Genomic DNA, 12492 nt, shown 5'->3' with positions numbered 1-12492 from the left:
CCTAACATTCGTTTTCCATGCTAGCATGGGTTGGACGGGGTATATTAATGGCCCTCTTCCAATCTGATCTAGACTGGTTTAGATCTAAACTCAACTTCCTTTGTATCAAGTCTGTCCTTATAACCTCCTCCCAAGTCTTTCTCGGTGTGCCTCTGGGCTTTGCCCCGAGAACTATCAAGTCTCTACACTTTCTCACCCAATTATCCTCCTCCATTCTTTCCAAGTGCCCCAGCCAATTCAATCTTCTTATCTGGATAACATCTTTAATTCTACGGATACTTAGCCTGCTTCTTTGCTCATCTGAACTCTTTCTGTCTCTCAGACTAGCGTTACACATCCACCTAACCATTCTCATATCATTCCTTTCTAAACGGTCAAGATCTTCCTGCTTCACTGCCCACTGCCCTGTACCGTACAACATCACACTTCTTACACAGGCCTCATACAATCTACCTTTCACCTCACCTGACAAGACTCTGCTAGTTAACAAAAGAAGTAACTCTCTGAACTTTTACCAAACAGAACCTATCCTGCAAGCAACACTTCTTCCAACACCCTCTTCACTGCCCAACATATCACCTAAGTAACAGAAGTTCTCAACTATCTCTAACGAGCCACTGTTGTACATCATTAAAGCTGGAAATACTTCATTCTCTATAATCTCACCTTTGCAACGCTTGCATACAAACTGAATGTGAGCTCTTAACCTTCCACCAATGCTATTGCACTTCTTTTGTACCTAATGCTTCCAAGTCTGACAAAAAATCGAGTTACTACCAACCCCTTTCCTGCAAATTCCACAAGGCCACTTTCCAACTACAAGGTCACAATTGGCTACTAATCATGACTTTAGACTTTGCTGTGTTCACCCTTAGCCCTTTCTCTTCTAGTCCTTTCTTGTACTTCTCATACTTTTCAACTAATTCTTCCATCGATTCTGCTATGAGAACCAAATCATCTGCATACAATAAGTCCCATCGACAACCTGTTCTGAACTCCATCGACAGTGCTTCTAAGACTAGAACAAAAAACAAAGGACTAAGTGCAGAACCCTGATGTACACCAAAATTTACACTAAATTCATCACTAACTGAATCGTTAATCCTGACACAACTTCTAGCATTGCTGTACATAGACCGTACCATCGTAACTAGCCACTCATTCATACCTAATTTTCTCATAGCCCACAAAGTAACTTTACGTGGCAAAAGCTTTCTCTAAATCTATAAAGGCAAAATAGAGATTCTTTCTCTTTCCCAAATACTTTTCCTGAAGCTGTCTGAGTAAAAATATTGCATCTGTAGTGCCACGCCCCGGAACACAACCACTCGGGCAACTTACGGACAGTCTCCAAAACGTGGTTTTACTAAGCGCACCAACCTGACTGATAATAAAACATCCTGGTTTTTTTTATTCGTTCAGGTGAAGGATCGATTTTTGAAAAAAAGCTGTTTAAAATTTTTTAGTTGTATTTAAGTCGATATAGCCTCGCTTTCGTGATTTTATTCACCTTTTTAATTCGGTAAAACCCATATAAATAAATACGCGATCAACTATAAACGGCTTTTTTTTAAGTCGTCGACATATTATCTGTGGATTAAAAAAATATCCGATGACGCCACATACCCCTAAGTGGTGCGAACTGTAAAACACGACGTTTTCTTTGATTTTTCGTCATTTTCAGTACTTTGACGTCATTTTTACTACGGTGTCGGATTTTTTTCCCGTTATATTAAAAGACGCGCAAAAACTGCGGGAAAAGAAAAACATAAATATGGTAGCTTCAGCGGGAAATTTTTTTTGTGGAATAAAGTAAGAACGAATAACGAATATCATGGCAAACGTTTTTGAATGCGCTTTTATGCGTGCTGAAGTATTGAATGGGATGAAAAATATAAGTCATCATCACTGTGACTTGCGTTTTTCAAATTTTATGGCGATGTTTCCTGATGTATCCATAACGAAAAATCATTTTGACAGAAAGTCCAAGGAACTTACTGCGTTTGTGAGAAAAAAAAAGTGGAACGGTAAAGTAAGGGAAAAATACCTAGATGATTTTTCTCAAGACAATTGGAAGAAACTCAAAGATAATGAGAAGATTAGGCATACTATACATGCATGTCAAGCATGCAGTTTATTAGAAAAAAATAAAAATACATTTCCTGTTTCAACATCACACAGAACAAAAAAAATCAACAATGTTAAAAAACCATTAACAGATATATCAAACACTGTAAATAGTACGAATAATAAAACTCCAACTACAACAAATAATACGTCCACACCTGTAAATGTAACATATAACAACATATCAACGATTACTACTCCAAACAGTATCAACACAACACCAGTTCATCCAATCACCATAAATTTGACAATTCCTCAAACAAAGACTGACATGTCATATATGAAAACAACGGCAGAATCTGTACTTAATAGTATCAACTCAAAATGGGACAGTATATATGACACTCCATTCACAAAGGTTCTCACAAAGGTCAAATCAGCTAATATTGCTCAAGTGAAGTCCAAGTCTGATAAAAAGAAAGAGCTTAGAGAACGGAATAAAATAATAAAAAAATCCTTGGAAAAAAAATGTTTTGGTGAAAATAAAGCAACAGACACAATCTTTGGCATCAGACAATCAAAAGCTTCCTACAAAAAATCAAGATCGATTCAATACTTTGAAAGTAAAGAAAATTCAATTAAAAGAATGATAGGTATAGCTATATATATTTTTTAATTTTAATCTTTCACCTGTACTGTATCTCCATTCACCTACAGGCACTGGTTTTTCTTGAATGGTATTATTTTATTGTTGCATTTTTTGAATATAAATTTATAAATAATTATATACACGCATATATATATATATAAACAAATATTAAAATGAAAAAATAAGCAATCAACATATATCATGATGAAGTATATAACCCCACGAAATTAACACGCAGAAATAATTAAAACTATGTTATGAAAATAAGTTGCTGTGTGAATAAATGCAAAAAAAATAGCAAAAATAAATAAAACCTTAGGTTCGTAGAATTCAGTCTCGCAAATCATTATTGACTAAACTAAAAACTGTAAAAATTATTTTAAACAAAATATATTAAGGAGTTGTTTCTAACCATAGGGCGGACAAAATTACAACAAAATCAAGACGTAGATGACACACCAATCAAGAAAAAACGACATAGTCCAGATCCAAACAAATTAAATTTCGATCGTCATGCTCTACTTGAAGAAGTGTTAGGAATGGATGTTGGTAGTAAGGTATATCTTCATGTATCTGTTAACATTTGTGTTGAACACATTGCCATTTATATCATTGTCCAATTTTGAACAAAAAAATAACTTGTGTGACACATCGATTTATTTCCTCTTGCAGATAAATTACTCTGACTTGGCCCGAAAATATCATATACCTGGAACTACTGGAAATACAGTTGTTAAGGAATTTCTCGAAGATAACGGTGTTGATTTATCAAAATTTGCAAACAATTTTGTTAACCCATGCAAATATCGTCGAAAATATGAAAAGTTTCCAGGTGAGTACCTAAAAAAAAGAAGAATTGATATATAATGTACGCTTCCAACATTGTGTCTTGTCATCAAATCTGTATAATTTATAGCAAAAGATTCTTAAATTCTTTCAAGTGTTACAGTAGATTTCTGTGTGTAGAACAATGTTTACCTAAAACACATTGCATCTTCACAATACTTTTAGAAATATGTATTATACAAAAAGAGGATGTATATATCGTAGCGTTTGTACAATCAACTTAACATTCCTTGTTCAGAAAGAGAGATATTGAGAACATTTCATTTTTTACAGATGGAAGTGGAGTGTCGGTTCCTATGCCCCCTACATTTGAAAAAATAAAAGAGGAGATACTGAAGAAGATTGAATCTGGAGATATTCTATTAGGATCTTTGGTTGAGCCAAAAAAATATAAAAAAGCTGTGATAAAGAATGGAGTGATTTTCAATGAAGAATTCACAGTATCTGGTCGTTGTATACCACTGAGTGACATTCGCAGAAAGATTTTTGAAGAACATCAAAGTTTGGGGATTATGAGAAATCCAAAAGGTGCTTTGACAAGATACTTCATACTATGGTCTGATCATGCATCACTTTTGAGTGCTGGCCATTTACTATTGACTGTCAAAGTTGTTTACGATGACAAGTTATTTTATACAGATGAGGAAATGTATGCAAAAACAGGTATGTCATTTAGAAGTATTGTTATTGATCACCAAAATTCTAGATATCTAAAATCAAAAATATTTACTTTTTTTACTTTGATAGTAGACATTAAATGCCACTTAATAATGTTCGCTAAATTAAATTTTAGGAATTTGTCATGATGTTCAAGAACTTGTGGAGCGTCCATCCGTTTATATTATTGGTTTTGCCCAGGATAGCATTGCAGAGAAGCTTTCATATGTCGAAACCAGACTTAATGACATTAGAAAATTGTCTGACCCATTAATTGTCAATGATAAGAAAGTGGTTGATGTGATAAGGTTTTTTCATGGTATGTTGATGGAATTCAATTCACACAAGTTTAATCTGCATAATGCAACAATTTATTTAAAAAAGGATAACAGGAATTCATTTATATTTTAGGTGACCATCCTGAAATACAATACGAGAGTGGTAACTCTCATGGTGGAAACTTTCCCTGTCTTTGTGGATGCAAAAAATCAAGATTTACAGATATAGCCCATGTCTACAGTAACAAAATAGTGTCCTTGGAACAAAGAAGGAAGAAGGTACATAAATTTCAAAATAAGTTGTTCGTTATTTGTAATTTTGACAAAAAGTATAGAAAATTATTTATTCCAGGTAAATGAAACAAAATATGAATGACAAATTTATAGATTTCTATTACATAACATTAACTATTTTTAACTAACTATTTTTGATTATTTTAGGTAATATCAGGCCCAGCAGGACAACAACAAAAAGCTGTGTCTCCATTTCAACAACTCAATGTGGAGAAACTGGGTCTTGAAGTAAATTACAGAAACCTTGACCGTGACTTACCAGTTCATCAAAAGTTGCACAAAAAGGACCTTGAACAGCTACTAAAAAATCATTTGACAGGTTAGGGCTATTTTATTTTTGATAAACTAAAATAACTTTTGCAAATTTTGGCCTTTTTCGCAAAAGTTTTATATAAGTTGATGTTAGTTGATATTTGTCTGAAAATTTTTCTACAAATAAAGCAAAAGAAAATCAGATATGTTGAGGAAAATTGAAAAGCATAAAAACAATTCTGATTTTATTTTCAAAATTACACTCATTAAAATTTATAAATTCAGTCAACAATTTTTTTTAAAGGAATTATCCGTGTTCCAGCTCTTTGCTTTGGAAATGAACATAGTACAATGGAGTCCTTGAATCTTGCTAATTATGAAGTGATGCCGATTGAACCACTGCATGATTGTAAAGGACATATCAAGAATTTGTGGGATGTTTTGCATGAAGTGTTGACACCTCAAGAGAATAAAATTTTTCAACAGTCCCTAGATGCCACATATGGTTCGAAGGACAAGGTGAGAGGATCTGACTATCGGCTGTCATCAATAGTTGTTTACCAATCAATGCAAAGCACTTGCAGAAAGGAAATCAAAGAGTTGTTGTACACATTGATGGAGCTAGTTCGGTTATCATATCTTAAATCCCAAAAAAGGTCCCCACGAATTATTCTACGATTACATAATATTAGTTTCCAGCATGCCATGTTGTGCCAAGATCTGTTTGGGCATAATTTAAAGTCAATGTCTACACAAAAGCTTTATGGCATTTATTATCATGGCTTGACAACACATTTAGCAGAAGTATCGAGAATTATCTCACCAAGCTCCTTACACACAGAGAATGAAGAACAGCTATTCAGCAAAATTAATCAAATAAGTTTGAGAACATCAGCCAGATCCTTAGAATCCATACGTGATAATAGCATCATCCGTATTCAAGCTGAACAGAAATTTATTGCCAAAGAATGTTCTAGAAAATCAACTAACACATCTAAAATATCGAAATTTTCAGAGAGTGTACTTGGTAAGTCTAAAATATCTGTTTCTACTGGCTTTCTAATTCATGTTGGCATTCAGAAATTGCTGAGACGAATGTCCACATGAAAACAAAAGTTTTCAATTCACATTGGCAAATATTTAACTGTTATTTGTGTACTGCAGCATTTGGCCGCAAAACAAATATAAATTGCAAATGTCGAACACGAGTTTGCCAACGCAAAACAGGAAAATGTCATTTTACGTAGGCAATGTTCTGTCGTCATGGAATAAACTGAAACAGAAAGGCTGTTCTATGTGATAATTAAATATATTTTGAAGTGCTTGATTTAATAAAAAGTCTGGTTTGATATTCAAACATTAATCTTTCTAATTTTGTTTAAAATTTTAACATGTGATAAAAAGTGTATGATTGTCATTTTGTTTCGAAATAAACTTTTTTGAATTTTCAGATGAGAAAAGAAGTTGTTTTAACATTAACTTACCTCTACGGAAATATCAGGCACACTTGGAAAGAATTGCAGATTTTTTGCTCTATGGTAATGGTGTTTGGTGGCATAGAGAAAATGATATTATCATATTTCATGATGGAAAAGAGGATGATGATTTCAGAGTTGAAGGGCCTTTGATGACAAATTTCAAACAAGACAACCTGCAATCAGTAGCAAAAGATGTAGAAGCTTGTTGGAAGAAATGCGTTGATCGTGGTATTGAATTGCCAATCACAAAGATAAATACTTTCGACGAAAATGGAGATTTAATAGAATGCAAGGCACTTGAAGAAGTAAGTAATACGTCATTCTTGGCTTACTGTCTGTAGGATGGGTATATTAATAGCCCCCAACTCAAATTCCTCTGTATCAAGTCTATTTCTACACTTTCTTACCCAATTATCCTCCTTCATTCTTGCAAGTGTCCTAACCAACTTAATCTACTTATATCTGGACAACATCTATCTTTAATTCTACAGATACCTAGCCTGCTTCTTAGCTCATATGAACTCTTTCTTACTCTCAGACTGGCGTTACAAATCCAAAAGCAAACATAACAAGTAATATCAAACTGATGGCTGATGATGATAATGCAGAATATGATAATGCGTATATATCACATGATAATAATGAAGAGATAGAAATGGAGATAGATATCACATTAGAACAGCAACCTTCCTTCATAGCAAAAAATTTTAAGATGCCGAATACAGAAGAGCTTAAATCAAATAAAATTTACATGGAGAAATATAAATTAAATTACCACGCCAAAAAAATTCTTGAACAATGGACAAATATTTAGTTTTTCAGCAAAAGGATCAATATGCGCTTTTAAATTTTAAGAAGCATATTTTTCAACAAATTAGCCAGAGCTAGCTAAAATAAAAACATTTGATATATATATATATACAAAACTTTTTTTCTGATACGTTTCGTATGGGAAATGTATTTTTATATTATTGTGGATCATCATTTTGCACAAACGAAAAAACAAGAACAACACGAGAAGGAAATTAATACCTTTAAAAAGATATCAAAGTATTTGTTGTTGCTTTGACGGGCTTAATACGCAATAATCTTGTATTGTGCAAAACTTAGAAGAAATAGCTAGCTAGCTAACAGTCTTAAAAAGGTCCATTTTTACAATCCATTATGTGGGTTATATATCTGCACCCTAAATCAAGAGAATACTAGCTAAACTGCTTTTCTAATTAAGCTACTCTTTCGTACAGAGGTAGGATTTGCACCCACAACTATTTAGCTAAGTAATCTGCAGTGATCTAAGAACTACATAAACAGTTTAATTTCTTGACTAACTGTTTTTATATTGTATATATCTATCTATGTATATATCTATGTATATAACAGCCAGAAAGGCTATGTATAGCTCTGACAGTTACAAAGTTTAGGTAAACACTTCCAGAAATATATAGCTAGCTTTTGCTATAGCTACTATATATATAATTTTGACAGGTAGCTATAGGCAAATAGAATATAGAAAATTTCAAATATATAGAATAAATAATATTACAAACCTTGTTTTTACTGCGTGATCACAAATACCTTAACAGCCAAATGTATGGTACAACCAACCATTTCTGTCAACACAAAAACACAAAAATGGCGGCACCTTCTTGTCTTCTTCACAAACTTGAAACGACAAAAAGCACGTCAGATAGCAAAACGCGGTAGACGATTATGATAAAACGCGGTATACCCGTGTTTTACCCGAAATAATTGGAGACTGTCCGTAAGTTGCCCGAGCAAATTGCATCTTATATCAATTCTCTCTTTAAGTAACTTATCAATCACTCTTTCAATAACTTTCATTACTTGATCAACCAACTTCAAACATCTATAAAAACCTCTTCCTAATGCATCACCCTTGCCCTTGAAACAATTCACTATTACACTCGACTGCCACTCACTTGGAATAGCACCATCCTTCATAATCTGATTAGCAAGACTTGTATTAAGCTCAACTCCAATATATCCAGATGTTTTTACCATCTCTGCAACACTCTACCTGATACTCCTGCAGCTTTGCCAATCTTCAATTTCCTAATAGCCTCCACTACCCATTCTTTCTTGAGCTGCATAGCTGGCCCTTCTACAACATCATCATCAGACAAATTATCCTCATCCCAATCAAACTCAGTGTTAAGCAACCTCTGATAATAATTCTTCCAAGCTATTGTTTTCTCCTCCTCTGTGCTAGCCAAAATACCTTCATCATTACGTATACACTTCTCACCTACAACATCTTGAAAAGTCTTCTTCATTTGCTTTGCTATCTTGAATACCTTGTTGTGCTGGTCTTCCCTTCTTAACACATCTGCAAATCTGTTTCTGTCTGCTTCTGATTTTTCCCTTTTACACTGCTGTACGAACACAACCCTTAGGTTATAAGTAAGTATTTTCACTACCACCTGACTTCCACTCTTTCCAAAGTTTCCTCTTTTCCTTTATACACTGGTCAACCTCATTATTCCACCACCAGATGTGTCTATGTCTAGCTGGTCCTTTTGTCCACCCACGGGTATCATCAGAAGCTTCTAGAGGACAATTCTTCAAAGTAGTCCAAGTACTTTCAACCTTGTCACTATCAGATTTACCGTTGTGGGCTAACTGCTAAACTGTTGCACTAAATTTTCTTGCCACAACCTCTTCTTTCAGCTGCCAGACGTTACGGCGGGGCCTGTACTTTTCCTTGGCTTCTTTAGCACTCTTCAAGATAATATCACAAACCAGCAACCTATGCTGGGAAGCACACTCTTCCCCCGATATAATTGTCAATTCCTTCACCACTTTCTTGTCTTTCTAACCAGGAAGTAATTTATCTGTGTTTTACTACCACCTGACTTTTATGTTATCAGCCTACTCTGTCTCTTACTGAATGGTGTGTTGCAAGCCACCATGTTCGTTGCCATTCCAAACTCAAGCAATCTCTCCCCCTCCTTATTTCTGCTCCCAAATCCATAGCCTCCATGCACACCTCTATGACCTTCAAACGACTTCTCAACATGCCATTAAAGTCGCCAGCCACCATGACAAGTTCGTGTCTCCAAACTTTGATGTGACTGCTATTAATTCATCATAAAAATTATCTTTATCTTCCTCACTGAGTCCACACTGTGGAGCATAAGCTGACAGAAAAGTGACAATCCTATTACCTATCAAAAAATTTGTCACTATAATACGACTATTAACACGCATAACATCTATTACGTTTACCCACTACCCACTTCTCTGCAACGACTATGCTAACTCCTCAATATCCATCACTATTACCAATCCAGAAAAGCTTATACCTTCCCTCCTACCTTCCACAAATCTCACTGAACCTCCTCTCCACTTGACTTCCTGAGCCCAACAAAATGTGTTAAACTTATTTTGCTGCAATTAAAAAGTAATTTTGCAAGCCCTAAAATAATTTTTGTTTACCCATTTTTTCTATTTTTATTCTTTTTAGTTCTTCAACAGAAGCCAGATAAAAATTAGTTCCATATTGTTGTTATTTTAACTAAAGTTAAAACAGAAAAGAACCTGGTAAGTTTCTAGAGTTTCAAAAAAAAATTATGGAGAAATGTAATTCACTATGCAATAGAATGTATTATGTAGTAATTGTTAATTGTTGGGAAAAGTAATTGTTCTAACAGAATTAAAGAAGCAAACGAAATTTCCTATATTTGTAAACACTTAACTCATAGAAGCTGCATGAAAAATGTATTTTTTGATGAAATTATACTTCTTCACAAGCTGCTTTTTTTACTCTGAACAAAGTTTAATGTTGCTTAAGATTAAAATAACGGAATTCCTAGAGAGTTTTACTTACTCTCTAGGAATTCCGTATTTTTAAAAACACAAATTTCGTATTCTTAAAATACGAATTTCGTATTTTTAAATTTAAGTGTAAAATACAGAATTCATATTTTTGGAATGTGTTATACAAAATTTTATAATTTTAAAGTAGAAGTGATCAATTTTGCTATAGAGCATTACAAACAGGAATTTTATAATACAAAGATAACTGGTGACTAAATATAATTTTGAACAATTTTAGTTTATGTTCAAAATGCAGTGATATTTTTAAGCTTTGTAGTATCCCATTTTTGATGATGTTTACCGTTTACGGGAACACGTTGAAGTTTTTAAAAACAAAGTATGATGACTTCTGCGCTATTTCACGATCAAATATGACTATTATTACGTATCTGCAGACCTATTTTCTTAACTTACAAAACTTGGCGGCTCTAAGTTGCATCTAAAAACAAAATGCATTGATTTTTTTTGTTAAGTAAATAGGACAATTTTTAAGCTTCAAAGCGATGTTTTTTCGTTATTTTACATACTTACATGGACTTTTCCTCAGGCTAACAACTACTTCAAAATAATAACCATAACATTAGACAAAAAGTCACATGAAAATTTTACAAAAACTGGCAACAAAGAGAAAATAAATTTTGGCAGATTTAATTCGGTCAGGCATGGAGGAGACATTCCTCTAAAAATCAGTAATTCTATTAAATGTCTGAAGCTTTTTGAAAGCATTACGATACTGGTTTTTTAGGGTTAAAACCCTGGGTTTTGTTGATTCTTCATAACATCCCTGCCCGGAGTTCTGCAAACAAATAAAACAAAAACTACAGGTTTTTTTAGCATTTATAACCCTGAAGTTCAGCTACATAATACTGTAACTTTCTTAAGATATTTAATAGTTTTGACAAAAGAGATTAAGACAACAGCCTGAAAAATCAAGTGAGTGACAACTGTAGAAGATTAGGGGAAGAAAAAAATTCCCAATTTTAAGGACTTAATAAGATATGTAAAATGTTTTTCTTCAGAATTTTTTGTAAATCAAAAGAATATCCGTGGCTGGCATCTACAACTATTTAACAAATTAGGTACGTGGAAGCACAAAGAATGCATCAAATAGAGATGTAAGTAAGAAGAATGAGTAAAGAAAGACAACAAGCAGTCAAAACTTTGCCATTCCTGTTTTCTTTTTTAACCTTTTTTTACTTTCATTCTTTTCTGACATGTGCAATATAGCAAGATAAATTAAAAGTGTTTTTAAGGACTGTGTAGAAAAATATATTAGCCATTGTTTAATAACAATTAAGGATGGGGACTATCTATAACAGAAAGATCTCTTAAAGAGAAAAAAAATTACAACAGTAAAAAAGTTAAGAATAAAACTCACTAATTTCAAGTTTTATCAAAAAAAATATACGAAGAACCAAGGCAGATTTTGAGATTACAGATTTAATGGGAGAGGTATGTTATGCATGTTTAATATCATACACACTAAGTGTCCTGCATTGATAGTCATTTTTTAAGTCAAAATATAAAATCACATTATTAGTATTAAAAAGGGAAAAAATATAAACAAGCAACTTTTATCCTGTATGAAACTTTTTTACCATGACTTGGATGATAACCACAACATTTCATCACTATAATCTGTGTGTGGAAAAGAACTAAAACAAACATAACCTCTTTGTGATGATTTGATTCGTTTTTTTTTTTCTTCTTAAAAATGAAAAAATAAATGTTTGTGATGCTTTCTAATCACTTTATTATTCATTTATTTCAAAAATATGAAATACAGAATTTTTGTATTTCTAAAAATATAAAATACGCGTATTTTTGAAAATACAAACTTCGCATTTTATATTTTTTATTTCTAAAATATATGAATTTCGTATTTTGAAAAATAGGCATATTTAAAAAAAATTGTTATTCCTATTTTTATCTCCATTTCTTGCAAAATTTACTCTTTGTAACAAATATGAAATATGGATAAGATAGAAAACTTTAATGAATTCCTGTTGGGGCATGGAAGCAATTTAAAAAGACAAAAACTGTTACACAAACAGATAAATATAGAATCGCAGTAATTTTATTCTAAAATGACAAAAAACGACCCTGCTAAGCTTAAAAATCGTCATATTTTGTT

At 32.9% G+C, this 12492-nt stretch overlaps 2 protein-coding genes across 10 annotated transcripts in view; both read left to right on the top strand.

The window, feature by feature from the left end:
* LOC130662715 (centriolin-like) overlaps nucleotides 1-12492 on the top strand; it is a 44151-nt gene that overhangs the window by 24484 nt on the left and 7175 nt on the right. For 4 of the 9 annotated variants that reach the window (XM_057461626.1, XM_057461624.1, XM_057461632.1 and 1 more), the window contains exons 34-35: nucleotides 10006-10082; nucleotides 11378-11473. The exons of 4 other annotated variants lie outside the window; for them this stretch is intronic. The gene's annotated coding sequence lies outside the window, so the exon portion shown is untranslated. The remainder of the gene's footprint in view (nucleotides 1-10005; nucleotides 10083-11377; nucleotides 11474-12492) is intronic. One more of the 9 variants, XM_057461625.1, reaches the window with a different exon arrangement.
* On the top strand, nucleotides 3669-8199 carry LOC130662721 (uncharacterized). Its single transcript, XM_057461639.1, has 7 exons — nucleotides 3669-4225; nucleotides 4356-4538; nucleotides 4631-4776; nucleotides 4939-5110; nucleotides 5348-6070; nucleotides 6495-6826; nucleotides 7060-8199. The coding sequence occupies exons 1-7, from the start codon at nucleotides 3859-3861 to the stop codon at nucleotides 7333-7335; spliced, it is 2199 nt and encodes a 732-aa protein (XP_057317622.1). The 5' UTR covers nucleotides 3669-3858; the 3' UTR covers nucleotides 7336-8199.

Source organism: Hydractinia symbiolongicarpus, chromosome 10 (assembly GCF_029227915.1).
Source record: "Hydractinia symbiolongicarpus strain clone_291-10 chromosome 10, HSymV2.1, whole genome shotgun sequence".
NCBI classification, from domain to species: domain Eukaryota; kingdom Metazoa; phylum Cnidaria; class Hydrozoa; order Anthoathecata; family Hydractiniidae; genus Hydractinia; species Hydractinia symbiolongicarpus.
The sequence above is the reverse complement of the archived record's forward strand: the minus strand, read 5'-3'. Positions and strand labels throughout refer to the sequence as shown.